General features: G+C 39.9%; 1 protein-coding gene across 1 annotated transcript; it reads right to left on the bottom strand.

Annotated features, from left to right (window-relative positions):
* Positions 1-1,644: 1,644 nt before the first annotated feature.
* DYNC1LI1 (dynein cytoplasmic 1 light intermediate chain 1) lies at positions 1,645-25,211 on the bottom strand. The gene is made up of 13 exons (XM_032181625.1): positions 25,025-25,211; positions 24,780-24,853; positions 14,705-14,821; positions 13,336-13,566; positions 10,331-10,500; positions 9,144-9,237; positions 7,410-7,545; positions 6,963-7,074; positions 5,731-5,790; positions 5,565-5,609; positions 4,455-4,575; positions 4,132-4,290; positions 1,645-2,582 (listed from the first exon to the last, which is right to left on the bottom strand). Exons 1-13 carry the CDS (start codon positions 25,183-25,185, stop codon positions 2,470-2,472), a joined length of 1,593 nt encoding a protein of 530 aa, XP_032037516.1. The 5' UTR covers positions 25,186-25,211; the 3' UTR covers positions 1,645-2,469.
* Positions 25,212-27,799: the final 2,588 nt, after the last annotated feature.

Genomic DNA, 27,799 nt, shown 5'->3' on the forward strand with positions numbered 1-27,799 from the left:
AGTGATTAGAAGTTACTCACGCTGTTATTCCTTTTAGAATCCAGGTCATAACAAACCTAACACATCTACAGGTAGGACATTGAAGCACAATAAATGATAACAAAGTAGTATCCTTTCCAAGCATCCTTCTCTTGTTTTACCCCACTGGTAACTTTGGTGCCTGAAAGAATGAGGATTAATTGGCACTACATTTTGTGAAAAACATCTTCTATTACATAGGCTTGTTTTGCATGATAGTTCTGGTGACACCTTCATCTTGTCTGCATCTTGACACTCCTGTCAGAGCAATAGTCAGGGAAATTTCAACTCAAGGCCAAAGCCAGCAGCCAAGTAGTCTTGGTCTCACTGAATGGAAACAAGAAGCCAAAGCCACCAGGCTAAATAGAAACAAGTTCTCATTTTCTTTTTGCCATAAAAATACCTTAAAGTCTTTGCTCCAAAAAGCACAAAGCTGGGGATAGTGACAGCAGCTTTAAGAGAATTTTAACTTTAAGGAGGGAGGTAGCATTGTAGAATAGAAAGGCCAATGTTCTTTAAATATTTTTTTTTTTTTTTATAAAATAGATAAAACAACTAACGGGCTAGGGAAGGAATAAATTTAGAAGTTTTATATTTGCAGAAGTGACATTTATTTCTAGAACTTTGTTTTATGAAGTGAAATTCTAATGAGTCATTAGTAAGGTTTTCCCCTGTCCCTGCTTCTGAAAAAAAAAAAAGGCCACCTAGTTCAATAGTTCCTAATATATTTCTGGAAAACTAGAAAATATATGGAAATATAACACGTCCGAGTTTCCAGCTTCAAAAAGGATACTGGGCTTTGACAGATGCTCAGATGAAAAATGCAGAAGCTAAAAGTTTTCTTTCCAAAACCTGAGCAGTACGAAAGTTTAGGATATTGTCCTAAAGTCTGAAGTTTCACTCCACAAACATGTACCACTGCAGCTCTATGTACGAAAAAGCATGCTGCTGATGTTAGGAACAGCACCTATTAGCACTTAGAGTTATGTTTCAAGAAGTTTACATGCATAAGCTACTATCAGAAGTGTACTGATAGGGAGGCATTTCTCCATGCATCAACCTCTTCTTCATCAGGGGGTTTCTGAAGTTTTCTAAAGAGTTAGAGAAATTAATGTAAGACTATTTAAAAACCTAAAACAAACGACCAACAATGAAAACCCACCCTAAACACACTGAAGAGGTCACTTGGCAATTACTCAATAAGGATATACTTTTCACATTTACTATCCCGTAGCCGCAAGTAGGAAGAGACCGTAAGCTTAAAAGAGATCAGTAAAGGGATGCTCAACATCTGTGTACCGAAAGCTGAAGTAAAGCCCTAACCTCAGTCAACTACTTCTCGTACAATATACCGAAGGCATCAGCAGGATCCTTAGTGCAACTAGGGTGTTTTCAGAATACATTACAGCAGAATCCACACAAGTCTGATAAGCTGGTGTTACTCCTAGCAACAAATGCAGCAGACTTCAGGCAGTTCCTTCCAGAACCAATGTTTTAAGGAAGTTTAAATCTGTCCCGGTGATCTTATTCACAGAGAGGTTAAAGATAAGAAGCATGTTTTAAAAAAATTAAGTATGCGGTATAAAACGTAACTGTAAACAAAGAACACCATGGCTTCAATGAAAGTTACTTAAATTTGAATGCAGAGAATACTTTATTAACTGATTACAGTTTTGATGACCAATTTTAAACCATAATTCATGTGGGAAACATAGTGGGGGACATTAAGGCCGAGCCATATATATAGACAAATCTGGATACTGATTATCTGTACATTTAACCTCTGCTTTTTCTTTATACATCGTTTATTCAGTGTCTGAAATTAATCAAACAACCAAAAAAACTGGCCACTAATTTGAAGACATATCTGGAATGAAATTTTTGCATGGGTTTTTGAACGCAGTGTTAATCTCAGGGGAGATCAAACAGATTTGCAAACGTACTCCAAATGAAGTGTTCAAATATATTTGGAGTTTATTGTTGTCATTACAGTTTTGTGCAATGCATTTTCTCTTACAAAAACTAGCAGTAGTTCTCTCCTTTAGAGGTTAAGCTCTACTTAAGATGGTATTCAACCTGACCACCAGGTCGGGAAAATCAATATAAATTAAGTGCCTGTGGTGTGTATCAGTTTCCTGCTCTAAGCAACCTTTACCTGATAAGTGGACATACTTGCCAGTTTTACAGAATTATGCTGACTTTTCAACAAAACCCAAGAAATTAAATTTATTATTCTTGCACTGTGAACAGCAGTCCTACATGATGTGATACCATTTTCCATCTGTACAGCTCCCTTTTGTTAAGTTGGGCAACACATGAAAGAAAGACAGACATAAACTGTTTGTGTTCTGAAAAGATCTTTCAGTTCTTTAGTTCCAGTCACTGAAGGAAGAGGCAGAGGCAAGTTTGAATTATCCCAGAAAACTGAACAATTGGTTTTATTTGGTGTCTTCAAGATGCTTCACCTTCTGTGGGAGATGTAGGGGTTGTTGGAGAGACCATGTCAGGTTTCCGTGAAATTCTGTCCAACTCTGCCTGAACATCTGTTAAAACTGGCTTCTGACCTACAAAAGAAATGCACATCATTCAGTCACGTTTATGAAACAGTTCTGGGAAAGCCTGTGGTTTCTTTAATACTCAAGAAGCACCTGTTAAACTGAACAACAACAACAAAAAAAAAACCAAGATGGAAGAACTACATTTTTGCTTCAGACAAATCCCAAATATTGTTACTGGACACTTTGGGTTGCAAAGTAAAGACTTAAGGCCAAAAATCAACAGCGATAAAGTCACATCCTTCTATATTCCAGATATCTCAAAATAACTTCCATAATTATAATATAAATTGTCAGCATATGGAGAGTTAATGGAAGGTTAAAAATACATAACATTGTTTAGAAGGATTCACAACTGCTAGAAAATATACTTTCCTGTATCAGCTGTATTTTACACTAATTCTGAATGGCAATCAAGGCTTTCACCACAGACCAATAAGGTCAGTTTCACGCACTCAGTCAGCTTAGACCTGATACTGCTGCAGCTGGGTGCATGCACACCCTCAGGTGGCAAGTCCCTCTCTCTCCTCACCTGCTTACCTCCTCGTATCTTGGAATGGCACAGACATTTGTGCAATCACACTTAGACCTGATTCAAGCTTAACTTACACCATATTTTTCCACCAGGTCATTCTTATCACTCAGTCTAGGTTTCTATCTGCCACGTTCTACCACAGGAGAGGAAAAGATGACATAGAAAAAGGCAGGCAGAGCAGAACTAGAGACTGTTCACACCATGACAAGTAGGCACAGTACCTTGGGCTTTAAAGGACAATTCTGATGTACATGGTGTTTTAGCACTGTCTCAAGCATCCTTGCTGAAGATCCAACTTCACAGGAACTATCCGTACAGCTAATCTAAATGTCCTGTGCTGCTCTTCAAATCATACTCAGATCCCAAACCAACCAATTTTCAGATGAAAAAAATGAGTTTTATCAATAACACTAAACACAGGACAGTAAGTACCAATGAAGGTTAGGAGGTGACATGGTAACTCCTTGAAAACCTAACTACATGCCACATTCAACTGGCTACCCCCTAACCCTTCATTTGTTGCATAGTAGGATATTTCTGAGAACATTTTTTCCTCCCTAACAGTTTCATTTTATTCTTGAAATTTGTGCCACAGCTCTGATGCACCACTTCTCTGCAGTGCTGCCCTCACCTGGCTGAATTCAGCCAAGCCACCTGCCAGCCACTCCCCAGGGATGTTTCAGCAGGTGCTCTGCTCTCTGCGTGGCACACAACAGCTCCTGTTACAACACTCTCCAGACGCTGCTCCAACAAGCGCTGCAGACTTCCCAGTTAGGAAGTACTTCTGCACTTTGCTCAGCAAACTGAGATTTGCATACAGAAGGAGGAAGCACACAGATGGAATAAAGCTTATCTCCGGGTCAATCTACACAAAATGTAAGTGGGGAGCCAGGTGTTTTTTTCTCTTGCTGTCTAAAACATTATCATCAAGTACCAACAAAACACAAGCATTCATACGTCTGATGAGCTGTACTAATAAGAATGATGCCACAGTTTAGGTTAGAAATTGATCTTTCATCATACCTGACTTTTTTGCTGATGGTGGTAAATTGCTGCCAGCACCACCAGTGCTGCCACCTCCAGGACTGCCACCAACACCACCAGGGCCACCAGGGGAACCAGTTTTCTTACTCAGCAGACTGTTGAAGAAGTTAGCCAGGACTCCTTCACTAGTAGCTCCAGCTACAAGGTGGAGGGGGGACACAAAAAACACACAAAATTTATTAGGTTTAGTAACACTGATTTAGTGTTTCAGTTATTTATGCTAAGTAAGCACATTAAAGAAAGGAAGTAAAACAGCTGTTTTATTTCCCCAAATGCGTTTGTGCCTTCAAAAGAAAAGGTACCTTTCATATTGGGATCAATTTTTTTGGACCCAGTAGGGATTGGTGTAACACTGGCGACATTTGATGTCACAGATCTATTTGGTGTTCTAGGAGATCCTCCGGGAACTCTCGGTGAGGCATCCTACACAAAGAAAGAGGATGAGAAAAAAAAGCCAAAGCTTGAAGTTGTCAATCTTCTACAGAATTATATCATGCATGAAATGAAGCACTTGTTTCACAGTTCTCTTTTTTTTGAAACAACGTAGTATCCCACACAGCTGAAATGACACAGAATTTTCTTGAAGCATGTGATTTCTTCCACACTTGTATGACATCATTAGAAACATTAACATCAGTTCAACTGAAGCAACTAGCGAAGCTTACTCCCTCCACACCTCAACAAGAAACGTTGAAGTCCACGTGCTGTTCAGTAGTGCCTCTGACCATAATGAAAACTGTACTGATGAGATTACAGAGGAACTATTCCAGCTTCTTGCAAAGACAATGCATGCCATAGATACTGTAGAAATGACTAAAGGTAGTCCAGTTTAAAAAAAAAAAATGCTTCAAAGATAACAAATCCTTTTTCTGTAAAATCGCAGTTCATCTAAACAAGATAAAGCCACCTTTGAAATATCACATGCTCTCTATTAAACTGGTAACTTTTTAGTTATTTTAATAGCATTTTAAATGTAGTTGTTGTCATAGTTCTTATTTGACCCTTTTTTTTTTTTTTTTTCTTTTCTTTTCCCTCTCCAGAGTCTCAATATTCTCAGAGATAGTGTCAAATTTAGGAAAAGTTTCACCAAGACAATTCAGCTGAAATGCCATTTGCTCTCTGGCACACTCTTTGGATGGGAAGGTCAGTCATGTAACTGTTTAGATGTTCTCTAACACATGAAAAGTAAAGCCATGACATTTAGCCCTTGCTGCCAATACAAGTTATGTCTAGCTGTGAAGAAGCATCATCATTTTAGAGCAGTGTTAAGATGTAGGCTTTCAACACTACATAGTTTAAAAAAAAAAAAAAGACTAAAAACTATTTGATAGAGGGTTGCTTGCTTTAACCACACTAAACATATGAGAGTGGATCATTTTCATGTAATGGTATTTAAAATTCTTATTACTAACCACTGGCCTTCCTGCAGCAGTAGGTGGTTGTTTTGCCAACTGCGACTGCAAAAGAAAACACACAAACCCATGTAATGTTAGATATTACAGTAACTAAGAATACAAAACCAAACTTCTATCAAGGATCTTGTTAAATGGCTAATTGTTTTTTTAGACAGAAAGTTACCTGCTGCTTCATAAGAAACACTTGGTCATCCTCTGCCACAATTTCTTTCTCATGAACAAACTGCAATACAAAAACCAAAAACATCGTTTTAACTGGAAGAAGTATTCTTTTTACACCTCCGAGTCAATATGACCAAAGCGTTCAGTAATGAATGAAACGTGATCACCATGTTATATTACACATTTTCTGTATTTAAGACTGACACCTTGTAATTCCATTTAAGCTACATTAATTGGAAGTGAAATGGAAGGATCATTTAGTCCTTTGACCTGTCTGACATAAATCTAGATGTATCTATGGAAAGATCCGTTTTATGTTCAATAAAAGAGGAACTACAAGTGATTACAAGGTATCTTCAGGGGGTGTCAGAATCATCAAGGAAACAGTTTAAAAGGCATTTAAAGCGTGATACAGTTATGTTTCTGGTCACAGACGCAGGCCCTCCACAGCACACTCCCTTTTCTCTGTTAACTTATGCAGACCTAACCTTGGTGTTACTGTCAGTAACTTTTGCAAAAGTGACTCTTCGCCTGTGCTACATTAGACTGGTCTATAAAATGGACAGAGATCTTAGATCCCAGTTCAAAGCATCAAGTCTCAAGCACTTTTCCTCCAAATAAGCTCACCACAAAAACTGCCAAAACAAACATGGCAAATACCAACACCAAAATTTTTAATCCATCCTCAAGTTTAGAAGCATGCAAAAAGCCTGCCACTTGTATTTTCCTTGGACACTTTGTATTTTAGATAGTATTGTATGTCTTGATTTCTTCCCTAAAGATTACAGAAAGGGCATAGTATTCATTTTCCTGGCTAAAATATTCACATCTAGAAATACGATCAATCCCAAATTCTTAGCTTTGTTAGAAAAAGTCACAAAAATATTTGCCTTGAATAGCTTCTGTACACATGGGTCCACTGCTGCTAGCATGTAGTTCTGTCAAGCTACATACTTAAAGACTATGAGAGAAACGTACTGGTTATACTGTGGAAGCTGCATAATCACATACAGAGTGTTTTGTTTTGTTTTTATAAATAAAGAAGAACTTTGAGAACAAGACAAGCAAAAACAAGTTTATCACAGTCTTATGATAAACTTATCACAGTCTTGCGATAAACTGGAAGCAAAGTCTCAAGGAAACACTCCAAAAGCTGACAGAAATAAGTATGTAAAAAGCTGAATGCCAAAATGTTAGGAATATTTATTCTCCTTTTAAAACATCTTAATTTACCTTTCTGACTGGTGGTTTTCTGATGTTATCTTCAAAACTGTCTTCTGCTTTTAGTGTTTGAAAGTTCTCGTGCAATATTCCTATCTTCTTGTCATTATCCCAACCTGCAGGACTAGAAAAAGGATCATTTGGCTTCAAATTCTATGGTTACTTCAGGTTATTCTAGTATGCTATCCTCAACTGCACAGAACCGAAAGCCAGGGAAGTTGTCATCCTTCCCTATCTTCCACGTAATCAGGTACAACTGGTTGTAGATTGGGACTGGTCCACCGTAACGGGGAAGAAGTGTCTCCTGGATTAACATTTCTCTTTGGGGCAGTATTTCTGATTTCAGCCCACTGGCATTCACAAACCCCAGCTTACGAGAATGTTACAGTGAACTTCAAAAAGCATAAGACAAAAAGCAGGCTCTAAATGCTGTTACACATAACAATACGGGTAACTTACATAAATACCGCATCTTTTTCCACAACAACAGCTGGAACATTGAAAGGAAACCCATACAACTTCTGGACTATGTATTTATACACTAAATCAATGTTTTTGTTCTCCTTTACTGAGGTGTAGATAAGTGCTGCCCCATCTGAACAAGCTTGTTAAAGAAAATTCATTTTTAGCAGTTGGTAAGAGATGGTGAATTGAGCATTTTTGTTGCTTTAAAGGTTACTTCCTCTGTAAAATTTAAAGGGGGAACGCAAAATCATACAGGTCAAACAACTACCAGCACTATTTTTGAAATAAGCTTTTTAGTAATTTAAATCTTTCTTCCTGCATTTATTTTAGGGCAGCTCATCTGTTGCTTTTAAAGTACAGGCTTTTCTCACTCTCAAAGCTTCCCTGTGATGTCTTCAAAACTGTGGTTTTTTTTGTTTGTTTGTTTTTTGCATAGGAAAATTTTCATACCATATCTTTATCTTGTTATTATCCTATCCTGCAGGACTACGTAGAGATGTGATGCACACACTACAGCATTAACACTTGTAGCTTCAAAAATGCAAAACATCCTCGCTTTCCCAGCTGTGTTTTTAGATTAGGGGCCTGAGCTCTAAGAGAGTGCTTAGTATTCCAACATGCTTCAATATTAAAGTAACGCTGTTTATACACAGGATTAATAAAAGCAGCCAGGGAAGTTTTAAGTAATTTTCACTTTGGGATTATAAAAATGCCAAATACCCTAACCTATGTTGAATTTCCTACATGTATGAAATTCAAATTCTGAAGGAAGAATGTAATCTAATCTCATCCAACTCCCATTCAGTGAAGTTTACAATGGAATTCCAGGTTACGCATGGCATATTCAATTGCAGGGACTAATTCCTACTAATCTTTCACATTCTTCCTCCACCTACAAAACTTATTACAATTACCTGCAATTCCATTTTGAAAAATAGGTCTTAAAAGCTTTTTGAGTGAAATGCCATCTCCATACTTAACTGAAGTGCCACGTTCCTGAACTATTTTTTCCATCTGCTAACTGCTCTCTCCCCACTGGTATTTAAACTTCCCTCTACCGCAGCACAATGATGGTAACATAATGAAGGCATATTATTAGCATCTAAATCTAGTTCTTGGCATGTTTAGCCGACTAAATGACACTAACCAGTGTAATATACATATTTAATTTATAAAAAAGTAATAATATCATAGTGACAGCTTACGTATGTTGCATCTGCACCAACACAAAACCCAGTGGATCTTTCTTACAGCAATTCAAACTGTTTTTCTCCCCTTATTACCTTCGCTTGTGGAATTACTGAACACTGAAGGGACTGCATATTTGGCCAAAAAAAAAAAAAAATCATCTTATGCACATCTGACGTGATTTAATGTTTATATGAATTATCTTCTTGCTGTGTTAGGGACGTGTTGGCTTAGTCTTTTTGGCTAAGACTTACTGATTAAGGAACTGACTCCTAAATATGGTAATGAAGGCAAGTAACGAAATTCATAGTAGGGGGACATGCTAGGCTCTAATAGGTCTGTAAAAAACATTAAACTCAACCAGCAGAAAATAGAAGAGTTTAGTTCAGCAATATCTGTGGGGGGTAACTGAAGCAGACTTCCAGTCACAGTAAAGGAGTTATGTACTACTTTGGTACAGATGCAAAAATTCTTTTAAGCTAGTCATAATTAATGAAAAAAATTGAGTCCTTTTTGTCTTTACGATGCATTTAAGGATACATTGTAAGCAAAACCGTCTGATATGTGATTGAATGAAGTCAAAGTGTTCATCTCTGTAGTCATGCTCTTTTTCCAGAACACTGATGGCATCGCACTGTTGAGATAAGCAGAGAATTAATATACCACTCTCAGTTATCTGCCGAAATAGCAGTGCTGCTGCACCTCCAGTGCACAACTGGGGAATAAGGGGTAGAGCGGGGTGAGTGGCAGAGAGAAAAACAAAACCCACAAACCTGCTGAGATCATTTAAAAGCTGTAACTGAGCAAAATCTCTTAAAACTAATACATAACTTGGCATGCATGTCCTGTGATCAACATTAAATTGAGAGATTAAGCATTTGCCACTTCTCATTCCCTTACCTCCTGCCACACTATATGATAAAGCCTCTGCTGAACACTGTCTCACTGAATGATACCACCATTTTCTGCACAATGTTTTTACACGGTGGTATTACAGAACACCACCTTTCTGTCCAGTTACTTTGCAAAAGGGGGCAAAAGCAAGAAATATGGAAGCAAAAGGAAAAAAATGGTGCTGGTGGGGAAAAGAGAAAAAACATGCTTTTCAAATGAGAGGGTTAACCTTCCAGCAAAGTAACAGCATATGCATCAAAAGGTTTACTCTTTCATTATGGGCCAGAGGCTGCAGATGCAGTATGCTTAATGCCAATGAGAACTGAAGAGCTGGGGGACACACAAGAAAACCACAGCGCTTTCTTTTTAGAATAAAAATGTTACATATTTAACACAAACCAAAACAGGCCACAGAAACACCAACAACTGAGAAAAGTTAGTACAGCAGCACCAGAACCCTAAACCTTTTTCACAGAAAGAACAAAAATATCTAAAAATCCAAAACATTGTTTGCAGAAGAAAGGAAGACTGTGGTGATTAAAGGGAATTTTAGTTGCTTGCTGACTAGCTCACTTCTGTGCATAAAACCAGGTCTGAAAAATATCTCAATTCCCTGAAAACTGGCATAACCACAGGAAAAACTACTTCCAAGTTAACATGCAATCAGGGCTTCCAGAAGATTCCCAATCTTTAACATTAAACATGTTTTAAAGAATTCTTATCTAAAGTATCCAGAATGAACTAAGAACCATGCTTTTCCCCAACCCAAATCCAGAATTGACAGAGTTCCTTAAATAAAATATACAGAAAAAAACCTAAAATGTGAAACAAACCTTTGTACAAACTACTACTACTGGAATGCCTAAGTTACATGTTAGTGTATCTGCACCCAGGGGTAAAATCACACTGTCATCTTTGTCTTCCTGTAATGAAGTATTTCTTCTCTGTGGAGAAGCTGGAAAATCCTCGCCTGGTTCTACATATTCCTGGAAGTCTCTTACCACTGAAAGTAAAAAAAGTTGTATTAAAAGATCAGCTACTTTATTATTTCAACATTGATTTCCACTGCCATTGACCTCTAGCACTATCGATTGTATAGTACTTTCTGCTTCTTTATTTGGAAAAAATTGAACATGCATCGAGCACCACCCATTTCTTGGCTTTGTGTAGCACGAGAGAGAACTAGGAAGTCAGATCTGCTTTACTGACAGGCAGAAGAACACAACCAGATCAGTGTCCACAAGGACAACACTAACACATCTTTATTTTATCACTGTGGAACCACTAGGCAGTTGCTATTAACCATTACTGCTTGATATGTCCCTTAAAGAAAACACATTTCCTTGCATTCTTCTTGGTAAAATTAGTAAGAGTCTGTTAGAATAAACATAAAAAAGCCTTACACATATTATTTAGCTGCTACCTTATACCACGTTTGACCTAAAAACCCCTCGTTTACACTTCTATCTGTACAGTCAATCTACAATACTATTAAACAAATAAAATAAGTATTGATTAGATGTATTATTAGCTAACAGTGTATTCAATATCTAGCATGATTTTCACAATAGATCAGATACAACTTCAAAATTTAGCTAGGAGGATAAGTTGGAACACAACAAGAATCAGAAGGAAAAAAAATGAGGTTCTAAGTGTAACTTTTGCAAGGTTCTGCTGCAAAACACCCCAGCCTTTAATTACAGGGTCACTTAATATTCCTGCTGCCATGGATGCAATATTAGGCATCAGATGTTGTACTTTCACATCACGTGTCCTGCTTCACATGGCAGAAACGGTATTTTACCCAAAACCACCACTGATTATTTTTCCATGAGCAGCGCTCCCTGATTCAGCTAAGAACTCAGGCAGCAAGACAAATTTAGCTGCATCATGCAAACCCACAGCTAGCTGCTCTTGTACTTCCTCACTGCTTTGTCCTGATTTACATTAATCCATCCTTACTTCCTCCGAACTGATTGGAGCCCTGAGTTCATACTTAGAAAAGCATCAGCTGATTTAACACACCACTGAATTATTGGAGGCCCTGGAGGAAGACCTGAGGGTGAGGTTACTCCATCCTTCTACGGGTCTCAAAGTTCACGCTAACAAAAAGCACACGTACAGATTATCATCTCTACTTCAACAGTCAGCTCAGGCTCTTATTCAGGGAACACTGCTGCTTCAATCTGATCTGAGCGCCTCCCAGAACGATCGTATCTTAAACCCTGGTCTCCTCTCACCAAGATACGTCAGCTGGTCAAGGGAGCATCTCTCAAACAGCATCCTGTCTGTTCTGGGAAAATCACATGCTAAAATAGAAATCACACTACTCCAGCGCTGGCAGTCCTCTGGCGGATTCCCAGAATTGCTGCTGTGTGATCATGATATACTCGTCTTCATTTGGGTACAAAAAGCAGGGGAAGAGATGAATGTTATATTCCACAGCCTTTGAGCTGTGAGGTATTATCTCGGGTCCTCCTTAGAGGCACAGTTAAAGCAACCAGGCAATGGGGCTGCTGAATTCAGCAACAGGAAGAGCTCTCACAACCCTTCACACACAGCTGCTATGTATCCCTTAATGCCTTCCGTATCTGTCTTGGTTCTCACAGGGTCCCTTCTTTGAGGAGGGTTCAGTTGCTAAAACTGGAAGATGAGCACAGCAGAACACCTCCAGAAAACTAGATGCACAACCCTCCAGTAGATTTCAGTCCCATCAGAAGTTAAATCAGCTCACAGGAGCCTCTCATGAGCAATGAGCCTGATACCAGAATAGGATTACATAGCAAAAACTCAGGCAAGCAAGATTCCTCCCTCATTTTGGCAGCAGCAGCAGCCTGCTACCCAAATGAATGCATGAAGTCACATCGTAAGAGGCTCAAATTCATATTTCAATTCATATCTGGATTGTGTCCAGGGTTTCTACTATACCCTGCACACAGACCATCAATGTCTTTAAGTATTAAACCAGAAACCAAACTCTTAATGGCTAGATGGTTTCTTGACTCGCTTAATCACTTTTATTTCCTAGATTTTGTAAGATTTCATGCTATCTGATCTTGACGCACAGCTCTCCCAAATGTTCACTCCTGCAGGAATTTCAAGAGGTGAAGGGGGAAGGACTCATATGCTTAGTACCCCAAGTGAAATACAGTGGATGCCTGAAAGTAATAAGGAGTAATGACGTTGGACAGTTCCATCAAATAGTTTAAGGAATCCTGCAAGAACTTTGTGCTCTGTGTATTTAAGCTAAAAAGACATGAAACTGATAGAGCTACATAGTATCTCAAAACCACACACCATATAGCTGCATTAGCATCAATAGTAATGTAACACCTCAGGTAGAAAGGGCCCTAAAACATTACCATGGTATAGTGAATCCTTTCAACATCTACATTTTTGTTAGGCAGAGAAAAGATCCAAAATTCTGTAAGATTCACTAGCTACAGGAACAGGTAGAAAACTGATGTAGTGTAGAAAGACCACGATTTGCCTTTACAATACTTAAATAAAATAGAAAGCTATGATTTTTTTTTCATTTGTCAAATCTTACCTACAAAAATCTGTAAGAAACAAGATTATAAACTCGACCTAGCTGTGTTTATTCTTAAAGCTTTTTGTTTCTTTAAAGTACCTCCATTAGAAACAAACACTAGTATTGAGCATTGTTCATATAGTTACTTAAGACTTATCTGAAATTTGACTTGCTTGATCTGGAACTCCTAGCTTTAAGTCACCTTTCCAAACAAGAAAAAAATCTGCAGTCGAAACATTAAATGGTGCAGAAAGCATTAAGCATATTTGATTTAAATAGATTCCTACATATTTGTGCAATACTCACACTTCTGTTCCATTTCTTTCATTTCTTCAGGCGGAATTTTTAACTTGTCAATGTGTTCTCTTACAACACTTGCCCATTTTTGTAAAGAATCCAGTGCAGTCCAAGGTCTAGACATGTCTACTACCAACATAATTAGAGTGTCCTTTAGAGAGCTTGCGTCCATTGCAAATTTAAGAAGACCTTTGTGATACAGGTCACCATCCAAAATCCATACATTACACCTTGTTTGGTCTACAACAAAAGCAGAAACATTTTATGAGATTTACTCGAAACAGTCCACTACAAATAAGCTATTAAATCTGAATTAGACATAAAATACAAAGCAAAAAGAAAATGACACGTTTTATCAGTCACTTGAACACACACATGTAACAACAGAGCAGAAAGCAGCTTGTGGAGACATGCCCCTCTAAAACCCTAAAGTTTATAGAATCTAGTTTAATGGCTGCTATCTGAAGATCTGAAACACTTTACCTGAGAGTGAAAAACCCAAGATGGAACTCAACATTTCCATTTGAGAGGGACAATGGGTTGCTTCAAGAAGCAACTTAGAAAGGGGAAATTGGAATTTTTGACAGGGAGGTGGCAGTCTTTGACAGGTGAGCAGACCAAGGGCTGAGAAGAGATGGCTGAATTCACCCAATGTGATATGTCTACATAACTCTTAAAAGAACACAAGGTACCTTGACCTGTCAGAAACCTAGAGCACAACTACAAGTTTTTCTTCTAAGTTTTAATGAATTAGATGGAGAGTGAAAGGACAAGGAAGTTATTCCTGAGGTTTGCAAAAGGCCAATCACCACACAAATAGAATATCTTCCCCCAAAACAGTGTACTTTTATATCCTATAGACACAACTTCAGTGATGAATCAAGAGCTGGCAATTCAAAATTAGACAGCTTAGTATATTTACATTTTGCCTTTAGGTAAGTTTTTCCTCTCTCATTACACAAGTTCTGGTGAAGACGTTCAGAACAAACTCCCAATGCTCTTAACCTTGGTCAAATCATCTTTAGGAACAGTACCCAAATATTATCCATTCCATAGGCACAGGTATTTGGTGTCTGAAACTTAAAACACCTTTTCATCTAGGTCTGAGAAGCGTGCTTTTGCCTAGCATGCATTCAGAACATCACAATAAGGCTGTTTTCCTGGTCTTTTCAGCCTTTTCACTGGCTCCTCTCCTTTCATGATACATACTAAAGGAGATTAGAGTGAGAAACTGTCTCATGATATATAGAAATCACTCATGTGGACTAAACTGAACTCCTGCAAATAATCAAGAAAGCAAGCCATCCACTTTCATTCCAAATATCACACTATTGAACTATTACTTTGGTTTAAGGTATTATTACGAATACAAACTTACCATCTCGATCTTCATCATGCACATTTAAATACAAATATTCCATTCCTCTTCCTTTCTTGTACTCCTCTATTCCTTGAATTTTTCCTATTAAGCTAGTTTTACCTGCTCCATCTTCACCTGTAGAGACAGAAGTTAGAAAACACTTAATCTTTAATCTCAGTTATGTATTAAAAAACACTTGTGGCAAGAAGGAAACACTGTGCTAACAAGGTGACTGAACTTAAAGTTTCAAAATACAGAGGGTTTTGCCCAACTCATCCATTTGTTCGAAGTCTGTGCTTCTCCTTTAAATCTTATTTCTGATTTGTTATAAATGCAAGTATGGCAGTGACTACCCTATTTGGAACAAGTTTTTATACACATTTTAAGCCTTGTTTAACACTCCAAACAACGTCAGTCTTTCAGTAGCAACTGAGGTCGTAACAAAGTCTTTACTGAGTTCATGTAACAGTAAACTCATCTTACAATCAGAAGAGTACTCTCCCCATCAAGCAGGGCAGAACACCAGGCTGAGCAAGGCAAAAAAGTTTCCTTCTCATTTTCTGGGTGATTTCTTCCAACCCTGTCTTCTACAGCTCTGTCACTTCTTTAAAGTTTCTTCAAACTGTAACCCATTGCCTTACATTCTGACCAGAATTCACATACTTTGGTACATGCACAGCCTGCAATCCACATCCATTCACCCCACTGTTAATGCCCGCCTATTCTCTCCCCCAAAAGGGAGCTCAGATAACTAGTCAACCTTACACCATAAGCAAACTGTAAACAGCTCAATTCCTGTCAAAGAGACTCTTCTTGAAAATCTTCTAAGTATATGCTCAAAGACTTTATGTGCAATTTTTCCAGTGTGAAAGAGTAATCAAACTAAATGTGAAGTCAGATCAGGGTTCTGCTTCTCTAGTTTAACAGGAGGATGGGTACCTAAGAGTTACTGAGGACAGACATTAGTAAGTTCTCGAAACTCACTCGCAGGTTATAAAATTAAAAGCAGCTTCCAAAGAAGGGCCTTATCAGCTTTATGCCAAACAGAATATTTGACTCTCCTATACAGCAAAACTGTAAATATAAACACTACATAAAAAATAAAAGTTCTAGGACAGTAATTTTCACTGTTACACATACTGAAGTTTCTCCTTCAAAAGAACTTGACCATCATCTTCTAGACAGCATTATGGCTACATTAAGAATACCATAGGTATAACCACAGAAGAGAGCAGAAAAGGTGGCAGATAGACTGGCGTTGAACTTACCCAACATAAAATTCCAGAGATAATCACATGAAACATTCAATTTAGAATTCAACTTTAGGTTCAGATTTGACTGACAGTGTAGAAGCTACCAGAAAGCATAATAACTATTTACTCCAATTAACCCAAAAGACTTTTCTTTAAATACTAAATTGCTTCCATTGAGTAAAGAGAAAACGACCAGAATTGAAGTTTAAGTTCTGGATAACAGCAGAGAAGTTAAAACTGAAACATGAAGTTGTATCAGTTAAACTCTAAGTCTATCTGAAAAAAGTTAGCTAGCTAGGTCCTTATATTTATTAAATGTAGATGCACCTAAGAAAACACAATCACAGATAATTTACAGGAAACGCTGGAAAGCACAGCTATTTTCGGTTCATCAGTGTTCCTCTTCTTGTGAGGACATTCTTTCAAACAAGAAATTCTGCCTGAAAAGTGAAGAACTCAAGCTTCCTCACCACAGATGAAATATAATTGCTCCCTTACCCTCGCCCAAGTACTTATTCGAATTTCTTCTATTTGTCACCCAGAAATAGCTGAGGAGACCCTACTAAGAGCTGTTACACTGGCAAGCTGTGCTGCTGAAGGCGCTGTTACTTCTGCCAAGGTATCTGTCTGAGTCATTCTGTCATTTCACCAGGTAATAAAAGCACACACGCAGGTAGCTTCAATTCGTTTGTGCCATCAGACTGCTCAAGAAACAAAACTAAATGTTGTTCCTTTCAAAGAGGATTGCACTTCACAGCTTTCCTAGTTTCTCAGGATAGCTGACCTCTAGCTACATTATCTTGCCTTCTACTTCGTTTTACACACGTGGTAAGAAAGATTACAACTTGTTTGTGTTGGGAAAGTTTAGCACCTTCTGCACACTACATCTGCCAGTTCTTAACAGAAGTGCCTAAAACTTAAATCTAAGAAACATCTGTGGTTATGAAAAATTCTAACAATTTCCAAAGGTACACTTAAGCACTCTAAACTAAGCCATACTTGCAACAATGCTATCTGTACAAGTTTGTTGTTTTAAAGAGCCCAAGCTAAACAATATAGATAAACTTGAAATCTACATCCCACAAGCCAGCCCTCTTTCAGGGCTGTGTTGTGTGCTCTGCTACTCCCCATGGTGCCTAACAGCTGAAGTAAAGAGAAATTCAGTGCTGTAAACCTCCCCTGGGGAAAAAGACTTTTATTTTCACTCCTAACATTTCCCAGTAATTATCTTCAGCGCACACACAGAAATAAGTATCAGAACAGCATAAGACAGGTTGACTGGATGTAAAATTAGTGCCTTTGGACACGTGCACGCACAGTATGGAATCACAGAATCATTAAGGTTGGAGATGCCCTCCAAGATCACCTGGTCCAACCGTCCCCTACCACCACTGTCACCACTAAACCATGTCCCCAAGCACCACGTCCAACCTTTCCTTGAGCACCCCCAGGGACGGTGACTCCACCACCTCCCTGGGCAACCCGTCCCAGTGCCTGGCTGCTCTTTCTGAGCAGAAATGTCTCCTAACTTCCAACCTGAACCTCCCCTGGCGCAACATGAGGCCATTCCCTCTGGTCCTATCATTGGTTATCTGCAAGAAGAGGCCGACCCCCAGCTCCCCACACCTTCCGTTCAGGTAGCTGTAGAGAGCCATAAGGTCTCCCCTGAGCCTCCTCTTCTCCAAGTACTCATTTCAACCTCTCATCATGGAATTAGTGAAGCCTGATCAGAATATTCTTATCAAACATCCACCCATTTCAGAACACCAAGATCAGGTAGGTGGATCACTGGCATATATAACTATCCTACAAGTTACTGCTTGCAGAGAGGAGTGCTTATCACTCACTACAAAACCAGAATGATGCATCACTGGGGCTTGAAGGGCTCACAATTACTTTAACTAATTACTCAGGTCAATGAAGAGAATAGTGAAGTTTGCAGATGATATAAGGGAAAGCAAAATATACACGGGGAAAAGCATTAAAAGGCATCCTGACAAGCAGTTCAAAACAAGCAATGAATCAACTAAGCAGTCTACAAATACGACTACTCACTCTCAAGGGTGCATGACAGCTGCCTACCCAGATGTGCCCTATTCTGTGGGTGACCCAATCACCTCAAAATATTCATAAACCAAATTACAATCGATATTCTGAAAAAGCTGTCAAAGGAATAACAGGACCATCACATATGACATAAGGACTTTTTCCCCCTTGCCTACACAATTCATAAGTTAGGAAGAGCTTACTTCGCCTTTAACAAGAGAGCAACTAAGACTTCAGGTTCCATCTTTTTTTTTTTTTTTTTTTAAGCATGTTGCATACACTTTTAAAAACCGTGATAGCTGCAAAAACATATTTGTATCTTTGCTTTTTTTTTTTCCAACCTAAAATCTTCAAAACAAATCTGATAATTCAACACGTCTTGAATATATAAAGTCATGCTGGGAAACAGCAGCATATAATTTTAATTTGTAGTTATTTTTCAGTATGAATATTAGAAAAGAAAAAAAAACACCTTAAAACAATGCTAATCTAAAACTCCTGAATAGTTATTAGAAACTTCGTTAGCAAATTAATTCTATTTGCATGCAATGCTAACCTTTAGGACCTCTCAAAATTCAAGTCTTCTACAGTAATACTTTTAGTCTGTATGAAGCCTCTCTCTGCCAGAGGGAGAGGAAATTATTTGTGATGAAATTAAAATCTATTGGCTCTTTTAGGTTTGTTGGGTAATGCACTGTAATGCAATTAGTGTAAATGCTGCCAGGCACTTATAAGAAAGTGTGCATATACTCATTTATTCCTAAACAAGAGTACGTATATACAGACACACATATGGCACGACATTATGAACATTAATATATTTAAGAATATCTTTTGTTATCTCCAGATGTCTATGAAGTACATGAAAAAGCAATGCTGCTTAGTTTCAGACAAAAGGGAAAGTTTGTTCTCCTAAACAAGTTGTTTTATAGTTGATTTTAAAGCTCTACTAAAATACTACATAAGACAAAGGACTAAGTACCTCCAAGTAGAGTAATCATCAAACTCCTCTTCCAAGATTGAGACAGAAAATCCTTTGGCTTCTTTATTTCTATAGCACGCAACAATCAGATTAACAACCAACTTCTACATGTAAGGTCACAGAGCAAAATGTTTCCAACACACAATTCCTGATACAGAACTGCAAAGTAGAATAAAACTCAGGTAGATAGATGCAAATTTAAGATTTTGCATCCTGTTCTTTTTAACATAGAAGATCTTCCTTTTCCAAAATAAATCTTGAAGAACTAAAGCTCTTCATCACATCAAGCTGCACTTGTACTTTAATAATACAGTGAAGAAACAGAAGCCATGCTTGCCAGCAAGCGGTGCTGCACACCACAGCAGAACACAAACACAAGAGGGACAACAGATGTAATTCTTCTGGAAAAGTCAGGCTAGGAAGCAGTTGAAACTAAGTCAAAACAATCTGTTTACACACAGTGTTTCACTGTCTTGTTAACCAAATGGAAAGCCTTTCATTCAACTAAACAAAAGGCATTTCATTTCTCTCCCCATACTGCTCCTTTCCTCCTCCAAAGAGCTCCTCGAGCTTGGTTTTGTGCTTGTCAAAGCATCTCCATCCATGGTGCTGCTCCCACCAGGAAGGGCAATGTGGTGCCCATCCTCGTGCTCCTGACCTCCAAGAGAAAGGAAGCACAAAAAACAAGCAAGCAAGACACTGAATTCTCACAGAAGCCTATACAAGGAGTTGCCATAAATACAATTATTATCTCCATTGGACTTTTCATTTCAATTTTCTCCACTGTAAACTGTCAAGCACGATTAAAATATGCAAAGGCAAAGTGAAGCCTTTTCTTTCTGTCATCAGCATTGTTGGTCTGTCCCTCTTACGTTAGGGGCTCTGATTTTTTTTTCAACAGCTTTGGAAAGCCATGGATGTATCCAACATGTGTAATCATAACGGCACTGGCTCTTTGATGGATTTTGTTGTTTGCTTTTTTAAAAATATCAATTAAAATCCAGCCTGATATGGGAATTTTACAACTCATCCCTAAAAACAATATTCAGGCACAGCCAAGCAAAACTACAGACAACGGTTCTAGTTAATCCTCTCCCTTCCCTAGAAAAAGGTTGTGGTTTTCTTTTTGTGGACTACCTTTATGCTTTTACAAAAAGACAGTTTTTGGGTAGAAAGATTCACAGCATTTAATAAAACACCAGATATTTGTATTGATAGAAGACAGCCAACCTCACTTAAATGTGATAGAGCAAAGTCAAAGCTGAAATTGAGTTATCAAACCGGGCAAAGCAGCTTTCCCAGAGTCACAGAGCGACTGATCTCTGCTCCACACCTCGTGGAATTTCTGAAGCTTAATCCAGTGGAGTGGAGACACAACAGCCTTCCCGCTAGAGTCAAGGGCATGTGTACTACAGCTACGTTCAAGATAAACACTTCTCTCAAGCACAGGCTAATAACTGCCTTTTCCACAGCCTCGTATTAGTGAAAAAGACTTGTTTACACATACTATACTAACTGAAGAATGCCTTTTGCAGAGCAAGACCAAAATAATCAGAGTAAGCCAAATTTAGTTTGCTTTCAGAGAGTTGAGGCACAAAATTAATTATGCTGATGAGATTCCTCCCCAGAATTCCTCAAAAACGACACACAAGTTCACAATAAGTAAGAGCTACCAAGTCTTCAAATTACTTGCCACTAAATTAGAATTTACTCATTAGACAAAAACCTTCCTCCTCTGAGTTTATTTTACTCCACTGAACGCACCTTTTTCCTCACATATCATTCACTTGCTTTTTTTTTTTTGTGGCAGTACAAAATTAAACCAGGAGCACATTAATTGCGTTTCTGCATAACATGATGGAAAGCAGACTGTAGGCAACTGTTCCAGCATGCCTTTTGCCAAGTCCTGCAACACAAGAACACCTGGTCTGACCGTGGCAACAGGTACAGCAGTGTTACTTATGCTTGGAAAAACCTAAGGCAGAGAAAGCCAAACGTTGCAGAAATTTCTACAATGAGTATAAGCAGCACACATCTCGAATGCAAGCACTGAGCCACCTGTAACATCACCTACTAAGTCCTGTAAGTCATCTAGTGCATTTTACCCAGGCTCACTACTGAAATAGAATAATCCTGTGCTGGTATTGAAGGGACGTCTTTATTGGTATTCCTGTCACTATCCTACCTGGAGAACACAGAAACACAATTCCTTCCATGATCCTCACCTTCAGAGCTATTTCTGAGAGAGATCCAGTAATCAGCAGCACCTCTGGCAAAGCAGGCAAATTAAATAAATGCAATCCAACAATTCTAGAACTTCCCATGCTGGTTCTGACTAAATAAGGCTTACTACACTACATTCATTTAATTCTAGCTTTTTGGAAACGTATTATAGCAGGAAGAACATTCCCCAAAAGTACATTTGGGGTTCTAAGAAACATAGATGCAAAGCTAACAATTAAAATACTACCTAGGTCAGTGTCCCACCAAAACAACTGACACTTTAGAACTATGACTGTTGACTGAAATAAAACTTGTCTTACATCTGGAAGGCTTTAATTTCATGCAGAGGGTGGAAAAGGTTGCAAGTTTAGATTTGAAGAGGAAGAATAGTTATCTGACAACTGCAGGACTAGAGAATTAAGAAGCATTTGAGATGAATGATCAGGCTTCCATCAACAAGCGATGCTTCATCAGCTGTAACGATGAAATGATCGCAGCGAAACTTTCAGCTATTTGAACAGGTAAAAAAATCAAATGGAAAAGTAAATTTGTGCTCAACACTAAAAAAGAAGTAAGCAGATTTCATAGTGATTTTATATCCTCTCACGACAATTTGCTGTTTAATGCTTAAATGTTGAATGTTGAGGCGTGCTACAGTTCAAGGGTCCACTAAAAGAAAGCGGCAAGTTGAAACAGCTCCTTGAGATGCAGCAGCTTCCCGCAATAACAGTCATTTCCCAAACACGTGCACACAGAAAAGTGTACCTGTAAATTGGCTGTGGACTGCGGGAACTCCTCGAGCATCCTGACAGCCTTTGGCCAGGAGCTGAGCTCAGAGGTTCAAACAAACAGGCCTGGCCCTGCAGAGTGAGATGTCTGGGGTAAAAAAGAAAATGTGCAGCCTGATAGAAAGCAGCCATTCCGTTCACTTGCAAGCTAGGGAGCCTGTTTGCTTGTGCATCCTGGAACGATTCTGAATATTACTGCTTGAGCACGTGCTGCAATTGATTGAATTATTGACTAGCCTGGGTCTCTGAATTCATCCCTTCACACGTTGTGCAGTGCTATGGATTCCATCCACAACCCGCAGTCTTGGCTTTTTAGCTGTCTCATCTATTCCACCTGCTGATTCAGGTGTAACTACAGCAGGAAGGCAATGAGCAAGAGCGCTCCCAGTTGTCCGCATCAGTTTTGTCATCATACTTGACAAAAACCATCACTCTCTTCTGATCAGCTATCTTTACTACATAAGTGATCAGAAAAAAACAAGCCAGCAGAAAAGGGAAAAAATATATCCCAGCAACGAAAGCCTTTGGCTATCTGCAAATAGTAGCTAGCAATGGCAACCAGAGCACCCCATTTCCTTCAGAAAGCAGGGACTGCCTTATGTTCTCTGCTGGTATAATTTGCTAAATGAGGTAGCTATCGTCACTATGACAGAGCTGCCCATGAATCAGAGCACGCCTGCTGTACAGAAACGTTTAGGGAAGATTGCATTTTTAGTATTTGTTCACACAATAACGGAAAAATGCTTTTATACTACATGTGCTGCCAAAGCCTGAAGTCTCCACAGAAAAAAAAATGAAACAATATCAGAGACCTACAACTGTAGGTTGGCCTTTGTTCATTTTTTGACAATTTTGAGAAGAAAATTACCAGTATTATGGTAACTTTCACTTCACAAAACGTGTCTTATCCAGAGATTAACACTTGGCATTCTGCTTTCCTCTAGTTATTTTCTTGATGTTTTAAAAGCTTTTCCAGGTTCTTAAAAATGAGATGTTAACAAAGCTAAAAATAAATTGCTGAAATAGCAGAATTAGCATGCCTGCAACAACCAGGCTCCCAGAACAATTAGGCATACAAGTATATATAGTGTTGGAAAAATATAAATGCTGCAGGCAAATCCAAAAAAAAAAACCATCCTGGCAAAAGAAAAAACACCAAGTGTGGGTTGCTGTTTTTTGTTTTGTTTTTTAAGATGCAGTTCATATCAAAAAGCATTACTTTGTTGCTACAAATCACGTTTCAGCTGGGAAATTTTGACAAATACACTGTTTATACTGTAAATATTGTAACTCCTCTAACTCAAAACAGTGAGAACTATCAATTCTCATCAGCAGCTTTACAGCTGCTACTTAAAAGTATTCTAAGAGTGATGAAGCTGGAAATAGCCATGACAAGAAGTGATCCACACTAAGAACAAAAGTTAGTAGAAAACTAATTAAAGGAAGAAAGCTCAAAAATAGAGGAAGTGTGAGATAACAGAGAAATAGCAAATACACAGCTCGAGAACCTGAAGAGACAAAACTTCACATACTGCACACCTGAAGCGGGCCAGTACAGAATACACACGACCTCTCCTTTTCCAGAGGCAGTGTACTTCAGGGCCAGCACGCTGGCTTGCAAATGATCAGCCAAGAGAATACATAGATTACATATTCATACAAAAAACCAGAACCACAATCCTCATTGGCCAGTCCTCAGATCTGATGCTCTTTTTCCTAAATACATGCCAAACTTTTTTTTTTTTTTCTGGACCGCATCCTTCTAGAAAATACAACTCTTGAGAAAGCACTAGAATTTCTTCTACTAATCTGCACATCTTGTTAAAAAAAAAAAAAAAAGAAACAAAACAAGAAAAGCATGAGTTAAGTGCTAGGCTTAGTCATTCTGTAAGCTCTACGTAAATGAGAGAATAGCATATTTCTGTGCAGCAAATTAAACACAAGCTAAATGAGTGCTTGAAAACATTCATGATACCCTCTTTAGTTTTGACAGAAGTCCAGTCTCAATTTGAGAATTACAGATTGCCAGTATCCTTTACAGTAGCCTACGAAGAGCCAAAACGCCAAGAATGTAATCTTCTTGGCAAGGATCACAGCTTGAAGAAAAAGGAAATGCAAGTTTCAAGAAGGACAGTCGTCCAATTTAATTTTAAAGTATCCACAAAAAGCTGTCAATCGTTATGCAACCTCTCCTTTCTTTAAGATCAACACAACCTTTCGATCTCGAAAGCCTCCTCAGCTGTACCGCATAAAAAGCAACAAACAGAGGGCGAGGATGTAACAGGTTCACTAGGCCAGCCCACAGCCCTCGCGCAATTTTCTCCTTCACCAGACGCTGTAGGCCACCACTTGACTTCTCCAGACAGGAAGAAAAGGGTCGCAACGACGGCTTTAGGAGCGTGGAGGAAGAAAAAAAAAACACACTTGAAAGAACTCAAGGAAATATAAACCACGAGGCTAGGGAGAATCAGCGGGCGCACAGCGGCCACGTAACCGTGTGCGGGGTTAGGAGCGTGTCCCCAGACGCTGACCAGAGCTCCCTGCAGGGCTGGAAAGGCTGACAAAGGAGGGGCAGAGCAGCTGATTTAGCGATCCAGCTGCTGGTAGCAGCACCCAGCAGCCCTCCAGCTGCGATACACCCCCCTCACACACACATACACCCATGCATGAAGGCGCCCGCTCCCCCCTGCGCCCCAAAGCCGGCTGGGCGGGGATGGAGGCACACAGAGGAGGAAGAGGAGGAGGAGGAGGATGAAGAGGAGGATGATGAGGATGATGAGGAGGAAGGAGGGGCGCCTCACCCAGCAGCAGGACGTTTTTCCCCGAGGGCAGCTTGGAGCGGGAGCGCGTGGACACCTCGCTGAGGATGCAGGACCTGGAGCGGGGCACACAGACACAGCGATCACCGCCGGGGAGCCGCTCACACCCGGCCCCCGCCGCCCCCTCAACGCGAAACGGAACGAGGGGGCCGCGGAGGCTGGGATTTTGGGGGGATTTTAGCGGGTTTCGGCGTCCCCCCGCCCCCGCCCCGCCGCCCCCCCGTTACCAGAGGTTCTGCCCGTCGTCCTCATCGCCCCCCGCCCGCAGCTCCGCGGGGCCGGCGCTGGCTGCCCCGGCGCCGGCTGCAGCCGAGGAGAAGCCGGCGTTGGAGCCCAGGCCGGCCGCGGAGGCACCGAAGGAAGCGGCTCTCCCCGCCGCCGCCGCCATCTTCGCTGCTGCGGCCGCCGCCTCCCCGAGCCGCCGGGCGGGCGGCGGCGGCGCCAGGAGCCCGGATGTCGGCGGGCGGGGCCGGGCCTGCGGCTCCCTGAGGCAGCCCCGGCCCCAGCTCCGTGGGGTGGGGAGGGGGGGACAGGCTTCAGGCGGGGCTTGTGGGGAGCAGGGTGCTCGCACACCTTGTGGGGAGCCACACAGCTGAACCGCTTCAGCACCACAAAGAGCTCAAGACCACCTCCAAGATCACCTGGTCCAACCACCCCGCTACCACCAATGGCGCCACCAAACCGTGTCCCCAAGCACCACGTCCAACCTCTCCCTCAACACCCCCAGGGACGGTGACTCCACCACCTCCCTGGGCAACCCGTCCCAACCCCTGAGCACTCTTCCTGAGAAGAAATTTCCCCTAATTTCCAACCCAAACCTCCCCTTGCGCAACTTGAGGATGTTCCTTTCGTCTGTTGCTTTAGCTGAGATCAGGTGCAAACCAGAACTTACAGTTCACAATTCATGAAAACAAATTTTGGCAAGGTCCTTCAGGTATAAATACCTGAAACAGTGAGACCAGTATACTGAATTCATCATAATGGATGCCCAGTTATTGATCAGACGTATTTTGTTGTAGACAGGGTACAGAAAATGGCAAAGTTTTGGTGGAGGTGTCTCATCCATTAAACAGTGACCAGGAAACAGAACAATGCTGCTGAAAAGCCACCAAGAAAAAACACTTGCTGCATGAACTAAAGTTTTCCTAAGAGAGCAGAGCATTTTAACATTTCACAACCAAAAAAAGGAGTTTCTGCTCCCATCTGTTCCCCTCCCTCCATATCATTTGCCATGAATCCTCTTCTGTTATTTCTGGTCTTCTTCACTGTTGTGTGAACTGATGTAAATCACTAAAATAGCAGAAAATTGATTACTAGACAGGCAGAACTTTTCTAATTTAGCGAGTTAAATCAGCTTGTGGAAAGGGCTTGATAAGTGGCAGAGCCAGAGCAGAGGGCAAGGAGCAGAATCGCTTATATAGTAGGAAAGTGGGAAGAGCAGAAGGCAGAGGGAGGGATGAATTAAGGAAGCAGTGGGGTGGGGATGGCCCTTCTGTGATGGCAAATGTCTGGTCAGCTCAGCTGCAGGTGAAGTTGTAGTTTGCAGCGAAAGGAAGGAAGCAGTAAGGCAAGGTTTAGCTTATAGGGAGAGCTGGAATTATGAGAACCTAAACTTCTTGTTTGATTGCTGCTTTTCTCAGAGAAACAATTCTCTTTATATCCTTTGCAAATAACTTAAAGCAACAAAACAACAGGTCCCGTTATACATCCCTTAACTGAAACAACTTCCAAGCCCCCAAATTTTAGCTATCTACTTCAGCTAAAATGGATGATACTGGTTTTAACACAATTTGTGTTTTGCTTGACAAATAAATTAGCCATATATTGTTTGCATGTGACCTATATTAAATTGAGGTATGTAAATGGTATTCCCCCAGGTCTTTTTTGAAAACAAGATGTGTATGACAGCAAGTAGTATTTAAGTACGTGAAAGTTATAGAAAATAAAAGACTACATGGTGGAATAATAAGAACATATTGTTTTGTGCTGAGCAGGGAACATATTGATGCTGAGAAAAGATGGTGCAGTTTTCCTGCCCTTCTGTTTTCACGGAGGTTAATGTTGCTAGCTGGAAAAAAAAAAAAAAATGTATCTGGTGATTGCAAATCTGCCAAAGCTTAGTCACAGTGAAAGAAAAGACCACCTCTTTTCTTTCTCCCCTCCTCCTTCCCCTGACATCCATTCACTGTGGAGCCTTTTTAAGGTGGCTTTCACCGTCTCATCCTCTTGTAATGGAGGATTTTGCTGTGTGCCTTTGAGAGAGATGTGTGCAGTGGAAATTCTCTGAGGATTCACGTACCAGATTTTCACACCTGACAGTTCTGATGATGGTTGGCTGATGTATTTGCTACCTTCACCAGAAGCAATCCCTCCCTCCTATTATTCCTCCTCTCCGTTTCATTTCGCTCTCAGGAAATAGAGACAAGGTGAAAAGGGAAATGCTTGGTCATCCTGCTCTCAGGATAGTTTGGGGAAAAAAAAAAAAAAAAAAAGAACAGCGAGATTCAAACAAACACTGATAGAATCAAGTCTTCATCAACTAGGTAGTATGCTGATACAGCATCTTGAATAAAAAGCAGGGCTGCTGTGCGGTGAGTGTTATTCGTACTCAACTGTGCGCATGCTAGGAGGAGGAAATTTAGAAAAAGCCTGTAACAGAGATGAAGGAATGGCAGAATAAGAAAGAAAATCTACAAAACATTATTTCCTTTCTTCCCCTGTAAGATAATTTTCTGTCTGCCAAAGATGATCTTGTGAAAATATGGGAACGACCACTTTGTGCAGCCTTTATCCCAAAGGAAACTGCAAACAGGAGCTGATGACAATGATGTCCAGCAAATGCAAAAGCCTCATTTTCTGCTGCCTCACCCAACCTGTAGTGATTTACCCAAGCACATTAAATATCTTTCCCCAGTATCAAATTGCAAGTTTTCAAGTTACAAGTTTGGAATGCATTTTCTTAAAATATTGTGATGTCTATGTATATCCAAGTGGAAAATTAG

Source organism: Aythya fuligula, chromosome 2 (genome assembly GCF_009819795.1).
Source record: "Aythya fuligula isolate bAytFul2 chromosome 2, bAytFul2.pri, whole genome shotgun sequence".
Taxonomy (NCBI): Eukaryota; Metazoa; Chordata; class Aves; order Anseriformes; family Anatidae; genus Aythya; species Aythya fuligula.